This window comes from Geospiza fortis, unplaced genomic scaffold (genome assembly GCF_000277835.1).
Source record: "Geospiza fortis unplaced genomic scaffold, GeoFor_1.0 scaffold162, whole genome shotgun sequence".
NCBI lineage: Eukaryota > Metazoa > Chordata > Aves > Passeriformes > Thraupidae > Geospiza > Geospiza fortis.
The window spans coordinates 1222349-1238206 of NW_005054316.1; the positions used below are offsets into that span (position 1 = coordinate 1222349).

Consider the following 15858-nt stretch of genomic DNA (forward strand, 5'->3'; position numbering starts at 1 on the left):
CTGCCCAACACCGCCCGGCGGAACCACGGCCAGCTCTGCCGCCGCAAGGCGAGCGCCGGGCCTACTAGGGTGCTTCCATTCATTTTTACGGCTGCAAAACCAATTTAAACAGGTGGCACAGAGGCAAACGTTTCGTTCTGATAGCCCCTGTTGTGCAGTATTTGCTGTTCCGTATTTGCTTTTATTTTTCTTTTACTGCGAGCTTGCAGTTTGGGATAGTCAGTGGTCAGGCAGTAGATATTATTCCATCTTAGTCATGTTTTTTTATTCATGAAGGTCATAATTATTTGTGACTCGTTATTGAACTTCTTTTCAGCTAAAATTAACTGATCAATCCCTTTTGGAGGGAAAACTTGTAGAGATGTGAATCAAGACGTTGGCTCACATTTCCTTGCCTCAGCATGAATGCCTTAGCAGTAGAAGGCTCTGCAGGCTGGAAAATGGTCCTTTCAGGTGGTGTTTCCAGCCTAATGGCCAGGCACACTGTGTTAGCCCAGTGTCCAGTGCCGTAGTGCACTGAGGGATGAGCATAACCCGAATGCAGTGGAATTGCTACAATGCAGCCATCTCCATAACCTCAGAAGTATAAAATCCCACAAACTCTTCTTAGACCTGTAAGTTCTTGACAATTAACAGCTGTATTGCCAGCAGGTTTATGATGTCCAAACATTTGAAAGAAACCAAGACAGTTCACATATTCCTGCAAAGTGGACTTACAGAGCTGTTCCTTGCATTACTAGGACAGAAATGTTGGACATTTCCTGAAATCATCTTGGTAAAATGTGAAAGAATGCTTCCAAAGATGACAAAAATCCTAGCAAAAAGAAAGAAGTAAACTCAAATAACGTTCAGTAAATATCTGATGTGAAAATCAACTTAAGAGATGAATATGTGCAGTTTCAGCATGTCTTTAATTATCTGTAACATATTTTAGCTAACTGTGTATAAGTTACTGAAGTAATGTCTATTTTCCCATCTATTCACACACGCTTATTATAACAGACTGAACTGGGAAGGAAATTGGCAGAACTTGCCATGTTTGAATGGTTAATATAAGCTGTTAAAGGTAAAGACAGGTGCATGTTTAACTTTAAGAATGTAAGTTATAGTCCCTTTGAGTCCTTCTGTTCAGGATGTTTTAGGCCAGGCTCTGCAAACACTCCTAGATACAACTTTGATAGTACAACTAACCTGATTTTTTTATAGGAATATCAATCACGGCAACAACCCCCTCAAAACTGGGTGACAAATTAAAGGACATTAAAAGCTCTCTTTTTGTATACTGCAGTCTCTTTCTTTTTCTTACTTTCTATATACTTGGTCTATGAACGCATTCTTTATTTGGACTGAACATTTTTAGAAGAAAGATTGGATTTGATTTTCAGTTTACATTAGTGCCTAAGAGGAGCGCTTCATTATTGCAACCTTGTATCAATACATGCAAACATTGAGGCAAGTGATACAATATACTCTTTGTTGGACCAACACTAGTTCCTCATGCTTTCAGGTTAATGCCTTTCAAGGAATCAGTGTTCTCTGGTACTTCAGCTCCTCCAGTAAAAATGATTCCAAATATTTTCTCCAGAAAATTAATGAAAAAAATTGTTAGGTTCACTGGGACATCAGTTGGAATAGTAAAAGGCCTTTTAATATTATAGTTCAGTAAATATCCTCTTTATCTCTCAGAATTTAGCTGCTGTATTTGAGAGCTTCTTTGGGCCTCCAGCACTTACACAGTAACCACATCCTGTTTTACAAACAAGACCATTCTGCTTAACTTCCTTCATGCTGCCCACTCAGACCTCCCAGCCTCCAATGTCAGAAATCGCTTGCCGGTTTTATATCCCAGTCCAAAGTCCAGTATCTTGCTCAGCTGGACAAGAAGCAGTCAGACCCAGCTAGTGTGCAACGTTGTACTCAACTATGACAGAGTCCAGCTGGGACAGAGCCAATGTTAAATGTTCACAAGTCTCTTAGGCCCCAGCAGTGCTGTGGAAATCCCTGCCATCAAATGAATCCACATGGGTTACATTTTCTTTGCCTGTCATTTCTTACTGATCTTGTTATCTAAGGCTGCTAGAAAATGAGAGAGGGAATCACTTGCTCATTTCTTGATTGATATTCTACAGATACCACGTAAACAGCCAATGTTCCTATTAGGTATCTGAGACGATGGGGCATGAAGTGTTCTACATACCAGTGCCCACAGACCATTAGTTAGTGTAGGTCAGCCTTGTTTGGTCTTTTGCCTCAAGATATTCACAATAACTTCACAGATGACTGTAGGGTGCAGTTATCACTGTGCTTATGAGCCTTACTGGTTGGTTTTTGGGGGGATGGTTTGTTTGTTTTTGTGGGATGATATATCACCAGTGTTGCCTTGAAGAAGAAAGGAGTGATTGTAATCCCTCATGAGCCAGAATGAGTAAAAGCCCACCCAATTATAGTGCATTCTAAAATTTATTGGAATAACCAAGAGCAGTGGGTAGGTAATGAAGTGAAAGGTCCATATATGGTGTTTGTCATTAATTTGTACATGAGCCCCAAAAGTGTTACTGGTTGTGTCCAGAGAAGGCTGCAGGGGATTTGCACACCCTGCAAATTTTTTGCTAATTATTGCAATACTCAACATATGTGAGAAATTGATCATCAGAAGTGACCTCAAGATCCCTGTTTGGCCTCTAACAGTACTAAAGCTTTTGAAAGTCAGTCAATCCAGACTTTGAAGTCTAAGAAGCACGCTTAGCTTTCCTGAGAACTTCTTAAGGTGCTTAGTCACTGCAGTCACGATCGACTGAGCCCTAGCCAAACATTTCCTCGCCTTAAATAGAAAGAAACTTGGAAACATTTCTGGACTAATCTTATTCAGGTTGTTCTACTCAAGTGTATTGGACAGGGCAGTGTAACCACAGCTCCAAGTGAGTTTTGGAATCTTTCCTGCCTGCTGGGAAACTGCTCAAGCTTTCTAGATTTAGTGCTGTTGCCAAACAAACATCTGTGATTTTTTCCCCACAATAATCTGCACTGGTGATGAATTCTAAGGAGGACTCCCAGCTGCAGGTGAGTTTTTTTATTTTTCTGCAGCTTGGTTTGAATTAGCCATAAGCAAGACAGAAACTAAGAGCATATGTCAATTAGCTGGTCAGCTCCAGGAAACAAAAGGTATGCTATTGCTCACCAGAACCACAGCTGGAGGTGAACTGTCTACTGTTTGTAAATTCACCCACTTCAGAAAAATCCTTATGGACCATGCCTATACTGATATGATGAGTTTCTGCATCTGGAAGCCTATGTGGTCTTTGGCAGGCACACAGATCGTGGGGCATCCATAATAAAAGACCTATGGAACAGCATGACAAGCACTTATAAAAGGATGCTATCAGGCTGTATGGACATACATGGCAGAGAGAGACCTGCTGCTGCTGCAGAGTCTGCACCAACCCTCCTGCACATTCAGCTTGGGTCAGCAAACAGAATGACAGGTGCTTATATTGGTTGTTGAATTCTGAATTGGCAGGGCTCTGCAGCAGTGATCTACACAACCAGCATAGCAAATAATGTACAAGTGCCCATGTAGCTGTTGTGCAGAGCTACAGCATGGCAGAAGAAAGGCATGGATGTCTTGGAAGAGTTCAAGGAATTGTCAGTTGTGCACTGTGGGTCTCTGACTGCTGGTCACTACCAGTGACAAGAGGTGATGCACGAGAAAGGGAGTGTACATAAGGAAAAAGAGATGAATGACAGCAGCACTGCATGATGGAAACGTGACAAGGAGGTTGTGCCGCATTCTCCTCACTATCTCACATGCTTCTTTGCACCTTTGTCCCATGACTGTCATGATAGACCAGACTAAGGCAGTGTCAGCTATCAAACTGTACATTAAAATTTACTGCATGTAATGAAAATATCTGTGTTACCTAATATTGAAGTCCAGTGTTGTACTTAGGCTCATAAAATTCACATCTGTTATACTTTGGATCAGACCCTGATATACTTTGTCAATTTATTCAATTTCTTACTAATTATAGTTTTTATGGATACTTATTTGTGTATGAGTTGATTTCATAATATTTATCTCAAACTGAAGGGGTTTCAGTCTCTATGTTTTTAGGAAAATCATTACTTGGGCACTGTTAGTGGATGGTGAAGATTTACAGGAGGAGCAGGTAATACATATATTCAACATTGAGTTTTGCTTAATCTGTTGTAGGTCTTTAGATGCCAAAGCAAAATTACAAACAATGATTCTGAGGAATTTCTAATTTTTACATTTATGCAATCACTTCAACATGTAATTAACCTGAGGTTTCCTTCAATTCAATCCTGGCACCTTCTTAACTGTACCTATAAGATTAGGCTACATCATGAGAAGACATGGTTTACTCTACTGACAGAGTGACATGCTCATTACCAGTACATAAATTGCATCATTACTTGCCTTCTATCATATTGCTTCTGTAATTCCATCTATTCTGATGGATATTTGAGACATATTAATGACTATATGGATATTTGAGACATGATAATGCAGAGTCATGTAAGCACAGAATAATTGAGGAGAGAAGGGATCTCTGGTGATCATCTGGTCCACTGGTCTACTCAAGTCATAAATTGGATGCAACTTCAATGTCAGAGCACGTTGCTTGGAGTCATGTCTAACTTTTGCATGCCTCTGAAGATGGAGATTGTTTAACCTCTGGGGTTTTTTTTTTTGCTTTTTACAAAATAAAATTACAATTTCACATTCCATGAGCTTCATTTCTATTTTCTAGGTTTTACATTAATAGAAGGCCTAAGTCAGTATTAAAACCTCAGACATACAATGCTAGTCAGAACAGCTTTTTAATAGCTTAAGGCTATTATCCATCTGGAAAAATATGGGCCAAAATTTTACTGAATAATGAATATTGTTTCATATGGATTTATCATACACACTTTATAGTTTTCAGTCAAGTATATTACAAATGCTTCTTATTACAGTGCTACTTTATGTCCTGTGTGAGGTAAATATGAATTATAATTGTTCTCCATTAAAAGAAAGCAAAGTATTAGAAGTGAAATCAACAAAAGCTTTATAAAGTAGCCAAATTAAGATGACGTATGAGTGTCTGCCAAGTGAGGAAGGTTCATTTTGTACTAAATGAATTAAAGCTAAAATATGATGGACAAAACAAATTTATCCATTCTGAAAAGAGAATTATAGTGGTGCAATGTCTTTCAAATACAGTGATCTATTTATATGCAGTACTTTGTGTGAAGTATAGCATTTCAGACAGGATCCTTCATCAGCAAATCATTTAAAGTGATTGTCAAACACAAGAAAAAACCCTTTTTTTTTACTGTCATTCTAATTACAATGCATTAGTTGGAAGGTCTGTTGTACAGTAGTTTAACAAATTAGACAAGTACTCAGACTACAGAAACATTAGACCTTTGTTAAAAATGGCTCCTATTTCACTGGTATTTTCTCTTCTTGCTTTAAATTAAAAGTGGTGAATTACATAAACCACAAGGCTAAGCACGCAAGCAAGTGGACAATCCCTTCAAAGATGCTGAAGCTAGAAGATCCAAAATGCATCAATGCTTCATTTAATTTTAGGCTTTCATTTTTTAATACACTTATTTTTATCCATGTTACCATTTTTCTGTGAATGGAAACCCTTCTTCAGTACAAGAACACAGATATATATTTAAATTTTATTATTAGCTCCATCGTGTGAGAAAATTTCAGATATCATGACAATTAAAACATTCACCATAAAAGTATGAGCATTCTAACATGCATTCTAGCATGCTCTTAACTTCATCTGCCTCTTCCTGCATCTCCTCCCCTCCCTCCCTCCTGCTCCCTCACCACCTGGTGAGACAGGAGGCAAAATGCAAAGACAGCTGAGACATTTCGAAGAAAATGCTGGTGTGCTCCAATTTAAGAACAGCATAATAATTTGAAATTAACAAGGTAAATAATTGTTTCAGAGAAAATAAGCAGGTAACAAGGCAAATGGGTAGGAGAAGCCTAGAGTGTGCAGGATGGATTCCAATTTATTAAATTCAGTGATCCTGACAATTCTCATTTCTCCCTTTAAACTTTTTTAGGGTCTGTCCCAGGACACTACCAATCAGTGAACTTCTTGAGTTGGTTTTAGATCCAACTGGTGACTTAGTCTAAGTCTTTTTGAAGTCCTAATTGAGTTTGACATGAAGTAGCTGATTGAATTGAAGTCTGAAGGATATTGTAAGCTTTAACTAGATCAGCTCAGCAAGCTCCATAGTTCATGGCATTGTCATGACCAAAATTCAGACCTATTGCTGAGATTGGGTCGGGCAACTTGGTGTATTATCACAGTTTTCAGCTTTATTTCAGGCAAGGTGTGTGAGAAGTCATTAATATCTGCTCCTTCAAATCTCCCTGTGAGTCAGCATCCCTTCTGCTGCAGCACTCCAGTCAGACTGATTCCAGTGTCAATTAGGAATAGCCAGCGTTTATGAATTATACCTTTATTTTTTAGTCCATTTCTATATGGATGCTCAGTTTGAGAAGATGTTTCCTGAGTCACAGTGGAAGAAAAACTTTGCACAGAGGCCCCCCCTCCTTAGGCAAGACTGACAGGTTAATGGGAAAAAAGAGATTGCCTTAATTTTAGCAACTGGAAGTTGAGATCTACACACACAAGGCGAGCTGGTTTAGCTGTGCAAGTCTGTGGTACAGCCTGTACTGCTGCGTGCAGCTGTGCCTAAATTACAATCTGCACTAGGAGCTGTTTAATTTGCATTAGATTTGCATCTCTCCCCTTACATGGAGAGCAAGTAACTTCCCTGGAACAATGTTGAGGTGTGTCTGGAGGAATCATAGAGGCCTCTGGCACAGCCTGAGGTTACCCACAGCTCTGCCTCCCAGCTAGGGTGTGGAGATCTGTTTTCCCTCTCCACAGCCAGCTCCACTCCCTCAGTCATTCTCCTCAGGACACCTTCTCCTGGTGGAGCCTGAGTGACCCTTACTTACATTCTGAAGATTTTAAGGCAAAAATGGCAGGTAAACTTTTGAAAAACACTCCATCCTAACTAATATCCCTCTCTTTTCCCCATCCCTGCAAGTATCCAAGGCCAAGATGGTCAGGGCTTTGAGCAACCTGGTCTAGTGGAAGGTGTCTGTCCATGACAGAGTGTTTGGAACTACATGATCTTGAATTCCCTTCCAGCCCAATGTTCTTCTGTGATACTAAATACAGAACTGCACTAACTCTGGGCCATGAAGGTTTCATTGTAAAGATGGTTTAACGTGTAGTCAGGGCACTGTGTGAGGCCTGGTGCCTCTGTGGGTCAGCAGTGGCTGCTTATGGGAGTCCATTGGCACAGCCAGGATGTGAGACACCCACCAGCCAGGAGCAGGGAGCCATGAGGCCCCAGGGCAGCCCCAAACCTGGGCACCAAGGGGAACATCCATGGGGATGTGTCAAGGCTGGGCTGGGACATGGGCTCGTGGCTGGGCAGGGCCATGGCAAGCTGCAGCATTTCTGGGGCAGGAGTTGATGGCTCCAGGTGCTGACATGAGTCCTGTGCCATGGGACTGTCCCTGGGGGCTGCCAGGGACAGTCAGGGCTGGGAGTGCTCCCAGGGCTCTGGCATTTTTATGCCTACATCTAGAGTAGCAACTCATATCTGAAGAGCAAGCAGTCTTATGTGCATGGAAATATATTTCTAGGTCATGAATATTTTTGTCTAGAAGTCCAGCAAAAGCAAATTTTTTGAAGATAAAGGTGTATCCCATAAATAACCATTATATCAAGTGTTGGTGAGTTATTTTCTCGCTCTGTGTTTATATTTTGCTGATATATTCTCCATATATCAGCTGATATATTTGTGTCCTCTGTCTTCCTCCTGGATATGCCATTCAGGTTTGGAGACACTCCTGGACGCACCAAATTTCAAGAATCCCTTAGAGCTACCAGACAGAAGAGAGGCTGCTCTATCTTTCAGTAAGTGCTTTGAAATACTTTTGTCTGTCTTGCTGATCCCACAGTAAACACAGGTTTTTTAGAATCAAGAACTTAGGCCACTGAACAGTATTTTCAAAGAATTATTCCTGTTTAAGCATAAATTTAGTGAAGCATATATCTAACAGATGGATTCTTAATGCCTGTGACTTTGGAGCTTTCAGGTGTTGACAGATGTCTTGAAAAGGTGTCCTCCTAGAAAAAAAAGCATATTAGGGTTTTATCATAAAGTAACTTCAGCTGTGCTGAAATGGAACACACAAGCATTAACAAACATTGCCCTGTATATGAAACTGTTCACACAATGCTGAGGAATAATGCTTTGTTCCTCACACCTTTTGGGAGCATGGTATCTTTGAGCTAAGTAAATGATTAAGTGGAATAAGAAGTTTATCTCCCTATTGTGATCTGAGTAGGTTCTTATTACTGCTATTGAGTTCTGCATTCAGCACTGTAACTCTCATATGTCATATGCAGCTTGTTTTCTCTCAGCCTCTACAGAGAATTATGTGAGCAGTATAATTCTTCCCTTTGGTAATTTTCTTTGGGGTGGAGAGCCAGTTGCACATACCTGCTGCTGTATTTTTGTACAAGAGAAGGTATGATCAAAGAAATATGCCTTGCACTTCAGCAGAAAATGATAATATTTGCGACAATACACATTTCATGAAAACTGTAAATTTAATTTAGTGAAGAAATAGGACTTTGTGTAAACAATAAAGGAAAAGCTTTCATTAAGGTGAAAGCAGAGAGAAATTTTTCTTCTGTGAATGTATATAGAGTAAGTAATACATAAATAGCATCATTGTTTAAACAGATTTTCCCCACAGAACTCTTGCTGCCCAAAACCCATAGGAGAGTTCAAGCCGTGAAATTTATGTCCAGTAGAAGTAAAACATTCTAAAATTTAATAGGAGCAAATTATGCTTATGTATTTTCATGCTGAAAAATACAAAAATTAAGCAAATTAAAAGAGCATAAATAGGTGAAAGCAAGATTCTGCTTTGCTTTGCATACGTTTTGAAAATGATCTTAATCTGACACGACCTAATATTTAGTTTCTGAAGTAATTGTAAGCATTGTGTAGTGTCTGTGTAATAAGCATACAACTTTAAACAGGGTTTAGATACCCCACTCTCTCCAGTCAGAACTAGATGGATATTTCTCTTGGATAATACAAAGTATGTAAGTGGGTAAAAAATAGTGTGATCTGGAGGTCAGTGACTTCCAGCTCCAGTGGATTAGTGGAGAAACACATGCCAAAACTGAAGATCCTTTGGTGGAGGTCTCTTCTTCCAGCTCTTTCCTGTCTGAATGTGGAATTGTGAGTGCTTCAGCTGACCTCAGCTGCACAATATTCCATAAGTGAGAACTATGCAAAGGACTGTGTAACCCTCCATGGCCCTGTAGTTTAATGTATTTTTCACTAAGTCTAATGCATTTTTTACTTAGTCTTCCTTTATTCAACACGTATACCCCTCAACTCTTTATTTTATTGCTCTAGTTTAGAAGTCCTTGACCTAAGTCCTTGACCTAGGCTTTAAAATTGAGAAAAAAATTGAGGAATTGTGTCTTGTATTACATATAATTATCACTTTTCTCATAGTGTGTCAATTTCTTTTCCTTCCCAACACAGAGCACACACTGTAGCAAAAAAAAAAAAAAAAAAAAATCCCCACAACAACAACAAAAACAAAAAAACCAACCAAAACCCAAAAAACCTAACAGAAATTAAAATAATGGTTCTGAATCGATATACCTTACACATGGAAAACTTAAACATCACAGGAGATGTTTTGAAAGACAAGAAGAGCACTCTTTCTTTCTGAAGTATCTTTGTACTCACAAGAATTATTTTACATGTCTGAGGTTACTCTTAAGAATATCTGCTTTCTTGACCTTATGCTGAGAGTAGCCTCAGGGTGAAGAATTTATCTTTAACAGAGAAAAACCCTTCTACAAATAAAATGAATAATCCTCCCCAGATTTACTGTCTGCAATAATTTAGTGAAATATAGCTTGTCAAAGATAAAGGAAAACTTGGTGTATTCTATTTAGTCACTAGTGATGTCCAACTGATCAGCTATTATGTAAAGAAAGTAATTGAGTAGACCTGTGTAAAAGGCAAAAAATGAAAGTAAAAAAACCCTCAGATATAAGGAGCAACTTCAAAACAATAATAATGTTAGCAAAATATTTCAACATATGTTTAATATGTGCATTTACATATATTTATTAATGATCTTGAAAAGACAGCTTGTGGCATCTAGGCGAGAGAACTAGTCAGAAGGCTTCACAAAACTAATAAGAGCCATATGAATTGTAAAATAAAATGCCTGTAAGTTAATATTTATGGTGGGAAAATTTCAAATGAAAATATGAATATCTATTTTCATGTTTTAAATTACTATCATCATGCCTGTAGAAAGCTCAGGGAGAAGCTATGCTTGGTAATAGCAATAAAAATTTCTAAATTTCTAGATAATACTAATGCATATTGGACTGAGAAATGAAAATTTCTCAGTCCAATTGTGAAATGAAAATAGGTAAGGAGAGTCTGACTTGTTTAGGAGAATTGTAAGATATTGGAGAGTAAGTCTACATCACTGAGGAAAGAGATGAATCAAGGAGACATTATTTGTGTGCAAATAATGATGAAAAGAGAAGGTTAAAAGGGGTTATGAGAAAGGGATGTGGCTATACTTGGTATAAAAATGGAAAAATAAAAAAATGGAAAATACTGAATTAAGAGCTAACAAATTAAAAGTTGACAACAGGCTACATCTCTTATACTATACTAAATGAAGCGGTGTAATTTAATGGAAAAAAAATTGATCAGCCAAGAGCTGTGAAAGATTTTTGAAGATATTTGGACGGGTGATAAGCACATCCACTGATAATTAGGTGACAACTTTGAAAAATATTGCATATAGATACTCATGACCAAATTAATCAGAATTTTGCTGGGGTAGGGAAGGAATTGCTTCTACTGAGGGATGAGTTGCATTTCTTCATTTTGGAGGTCTTTTCTTAACTTCCTGTCCCCAATATTTTCTGCTGCCAGACACAAGATTAAGTGGATCACTGATTTAATTCCATTGGTAAACTGCTGTTCTGCTCCCAAGTAAGGCAACATTTATTTATTTTGTCCTAGCTTTTTTACTTGTGGCTGAGTTTCTTTTTGTTTACAATATTTACAGGTATCTAGATTTCTTTATTGTTAGCTATTCCCTGATTTATGATATTTCCCTCCATATTTTGGAACAAGCATTTCCAATCCTCTAAACAATATGAATGGGACAATTCATCACTTGCTAAGTAATATAAATTAGAAAAATTCCCTGTATTGTTTATATCTGTTTGAGAACCCATGTTAAAATTATATGTATTGTGCAAACATTGTATCTGACCATTAAAAACTTAGGAATATTTGGACAAGAATCCTGGAAGACACTTGAAATTCAAGCAGCACTTATGCCTAGGTTTCTTTAGGAGAAATTGTCAGTGTGTACAAAGATATGTCTGTTTCTGTGAAATATTTGCACTGTTTCAGGATTGAAGGGAGTTATGAAGGATGTGCACTTTTAAATCTAAAAGCTGTTTACAGACCACTGAACACACATAAGGTTCTTTAAATATCCTTTACTGAATTATAAGCTTAGCATGACCATTCAGATCCATAATTCTAACAGCATATGTGAGTATTTCCCAGTGTTGAGATTTGTAAGTAAGCACTGTAGTGGTTATTTCACTCACAAGTTTTCAAATTATCAGAATACATTGCAAAGAAATTTATTCTTGAACTATTTGTGTCAAAGCAAGCAAACACTTTGTTTTATATACATACATATATATATATACATATATGTGTGTATGTATGTATATAGCATTTTATATATATTTTTATTTTGGGTCAATGTTTTTATTGTGGGGATTAGTAATCAAAATAAGAAGGAAAATGCTAATCTGAAAATGCTGATTTGAAAATTTGAGTTTGAATCAAATGCTAATCTGAAAAATCAGGGCATCATGATAGCCCTGGAGGTATGAGATTCAGGCCTTGAAGGGCTGCACTTCCCAACAGTAGGATAACTCAAATAAGAAATTCCTGCCACTGGGTATGACTGAATTCAACACAGATATAAAGCAGGAGTTACTCCATCATTTTTCAGATACTAGAGTGGCACAAACTATAAAATCCCTAATCAGAGAGAGAAAAGTTGGTTTTTGATAGGTGTGTTGGCTGAAGTCTACAACTGTCACTAATCAATTGCCTTGGAGTTTTTCTAGGTTGCCCAGGGCTTCAGTCACACTCAGAATGAACATCTTAAAAGCAACTCACTCTGCAAGTAAAACTCAGTGTTTAGGTTATGGTGCTGTCAAAGGACAGGGCCAAAAAAATATTTACTTCAAATTCTTTTCTACCACAAACTTCTCTTTTGGACTGAACTGTCCCTTGCTCTCAGATCTGGCAAAGGAATGAAAAAGTGAGAATTTGTGTTTAAAGAAAAGACACTGAAGAGCTTAAACTCACTATGAAAGTAGGAATCCTCTTCAGTTTTTTGTGTAACACATCAAATGAGAAGGGTCAAAAGAGAGTACAGGCAGTTCTCCTGGGGAGAGTTCAAAGAACAAATCAATTCTCTAGCCATCTGGAATCCCTATCAAAGTAAAACCCCTGAAATACACCTGTATAAGCCAGACATGCATTACAGTCAATGGTGTGAAGACCCAAAAAATCAGAACAAAGACTTCTGATACTTACTGTGAGAAGACCTTCCACCAAGCCTAATATTCTGTTAGTCTGTACAGTCTGATTAAGATAAAATAAAGTGAAGTCTCAACTGGTGTCTACACTTAGCCTTCTAACACCGTTTGAGACACCTCTCTGCAGGGAGTGGCTACCAGGCAGGACAATGATTTGTGAATCTGTTGGTACCCAGAGAGAGCTGAGAGGAAGATATAACTATTGCATGCTTGAGCATGGTCTGTATGAAAGGAGGCATTAACAATTCTCAGCAGTAATAGCTCTCTGATTATTAGTGTGTCTTTGCTAACTTTAGTCAGCCATGAAGAACATACTTAATGATGGTGAGATGGTGCATAATGATGTAGGTCTGAAATTTTTAATAGAAACTCTCTGCGTGACAAATGATGTATTAACTTTAACTTGGACTGAGTCTTTAATATCCTGCCCAGTGAAAGAATCTCAGAAGTCTTATGGGTAGTACCAAATCTACAGGCAACTTTCTCATTAGTCTTTAGAGGTTCCTCAGTTTCATCTTGCAGCTGGTAAGGAAATGAATAAATTTTGAGGGGTGAACAGCCTCCCAAATCTGTGTTTTACTTTCCTAAATATACCAAGAGACTGGTGTGGTAGTTTTTGCAGTCTCTGCACTGGAAATTGCACTTCACTTATCTGCAGTTGAGAATAATATAAAAAAGAAACATTTTTGCTTAAGAAAACTTCCTTTCCTTACATAAAATATTAGGAGTATGCACTTTTTAAAAAGATAATGTGAACTTTAGAAAACTGGTGCCTCTTGATATTCATGTAATAAATGCCTTTTTACAAAAATATTGCATTTGCAAGGCTTGTGCTCAACTTTGTTGATTCTGTTCTGAAAAGTAGAATTCTATGTCTATTGACCATCTGTGCTTTTTTTGTTTTAACTAAAATTTGCCAGATTTATAGATAAAAAAGACTTTCCTAATTGGCACCAAAGCAAATACTGCTTTGGAAAGTGAAAACCAAGACTGGTGTTTTGCTGTCTCACATGTCATGAAAATGGACCACCCCCTTGGCACCCTAAGCAGAACAGAAATAGTTGGTTTGCCTCTAATTACACTGTTTTAATCACACAGTACATAAGGAAAATGGAATAAGTGTTTTGATTATTGACAATGTAAAACCTGGCTCATTTTTTTATTGTCTTTTTGGAGCTGTGACAAAGCTAAGAAATAAAATGTATATTGTACAAAGGTTGCTGTGATGTAGCTGACTAAAAGCAGAGAACACAGCTGAAGTAGTGCACCATGATAAATAATAGAGTAGAGATACCAAAATCTGACCCTAGCAAGTAAGTGTTAATATTAGGCTGTTGAAAAACAAGAAGTTTCAGTGTCTGTTCCACTTAGGAGAAAGAATTCAAATATGCCTATATTTACCTCTAAAGTAGCAAAAGCCAATCTTTGACAATAATTATTTTTTAATGCTACTGCTTAGCAAATATTTTTTTAACTTATGCAACATAATAGCCAAGATGATCTTAGTAAATATAGACACAATCTTATCACAGGCCACTGCCAAGCCTAATAAAATTCCCTAAGACATCATTCAGCATTGTATGCTTTTGATACACACATTTTAGACACCAAACCCATTATCACTATAAAATGAATAAGTTGTTTGTCTAGAGCAAATTTTAAAAGGTCATAATTTTATTTTTTTTGCACACATGTCTGTAAGGAAATACTCAAAATACTAAGGATGGAGTGTTGGCATTCATCAGGGCTTTAGTAAAACAATAGCTGTAATATGGAGCTATGACCTCCATTTCTCAAAGCTATGTCTGGTTTGCAAAGACCATTATTTCAGAATGCCCACATTTTGTTAGTAGCCTCCTATTCATATCCTAAATGTTGGTTACCAAGGAAGTTATGTACTGGTATCCAACAGATGAAACAGGTTTGGCTGCTCAGTTTGGTGTTTTTCCTCTCTTAATTTTACTTAGCAAGTGCTTCCCCATTCTTGTGGGAGCTGTTGAAGCAGAAAAAGTGGGGACAATAGGCACAGGGTACATCTTCTGTGTCCTGGACAGGCTGAGCAATTTTTTTGACTTTTTCCTGCTGTTGCAATGGTTGCAATGCATTTTTGAGGTCACAAATATTACACTTCTGAGGGAATGATGACTTTTGTTTCCAGCTGCCAGAAAAAGAAGTGCCCTTTGTTTGCAGCCTGTCAATGGAATGACCTTTCCCTCCTGCCAATTCATGCTCAAGAAATACACGTGATTGTTTTCCCTTTGCTGCGTGTTTTAAGATCTTCCAAATTTGTTTGATCAATAGTTCAGAAGCTTTCAAACTGACATGAGAAAATACAGATTTTTGCAGACTCATTTTCAGTTGGATCTGAAGCAGATGAAGCTGGAGATCAGCGAGAATTAATCTGTACTTAATGAAGGAAACTTGCTGAATTTCTATAAATGCTTGCCTATGACACATATCCAGAGTTATATAAGCAGTCTGCCATTTATGCAATCCGCTTTGGCAATATTTATATTTGTATTCAAATCTTCCTCATGAAAATAAATCAAAACCTTATAATTGCCTATCAGTCAATAACCTGTCTTTTGGAATGCTACCTCAAAAGCAGCAACAGCCTTCAAAAGCTGCTATTAGGCTTTCAGAATTGGCGTAGCCAGCAATTCTTTCTGCTATGTTCAAAGCAGATGCTGTCTTTGTCTTTAATGAAACCATGCAGACACACCAAATTCCATCTATCTGCAACAAAAATTTATAAAGTAACTTCAGATGCATTCTTGCCTGTTTGGCTATGCGGCAGGTATAGATGTACTCGAATGACTTTTGCCTGTACTCCAAGTTCTCTGGCAAACACATGGCCATATCAGCATGGCATTGTATCCAAGCTACAGATCTCTGCTAAGAAGCAGCATATGTTATCCTGGGCACATGTCACATGTTAGCATTGTGATGCTGCTTCATCTGAGCACTGTAGGTCTCCTACCCATCTCTTTTCTTTCTCTGAAGATCAATGCAAAATTGACATCAGGCTCTCTGAAATGCTCCATACTGACAGCACATTTCCCATCAGCAGTATCTGTAATCTCCTGTTGCACTGGGT

The 15858-nt window shown here is 37.9% G+C and overlaps 1 protein-coding gene across 1 annotated transcript in view; it reads right to left on the bottom strand.

The window, feature by feature from the left end:
* STXBP5 (syntaxin binding protein 5) overlaps window positions 1-15620 on the bottom strand; it is a 122649-nt gene extending 107029 nt beyond the window's left edge. Inside the window, exon 1 of the mRNA XM_031056239.1 lies at window positions 15540-15620. Within this exon, the coding sequence (XP_030912099.1) occupies window positions 15540-15620 (81 nt within the window). The remainder of the gene's footprint in view (window positions 1-15539) is intronic.
* Between the last annotated feature and the right edge of the window lie 238 nt (window positions 15621-15858).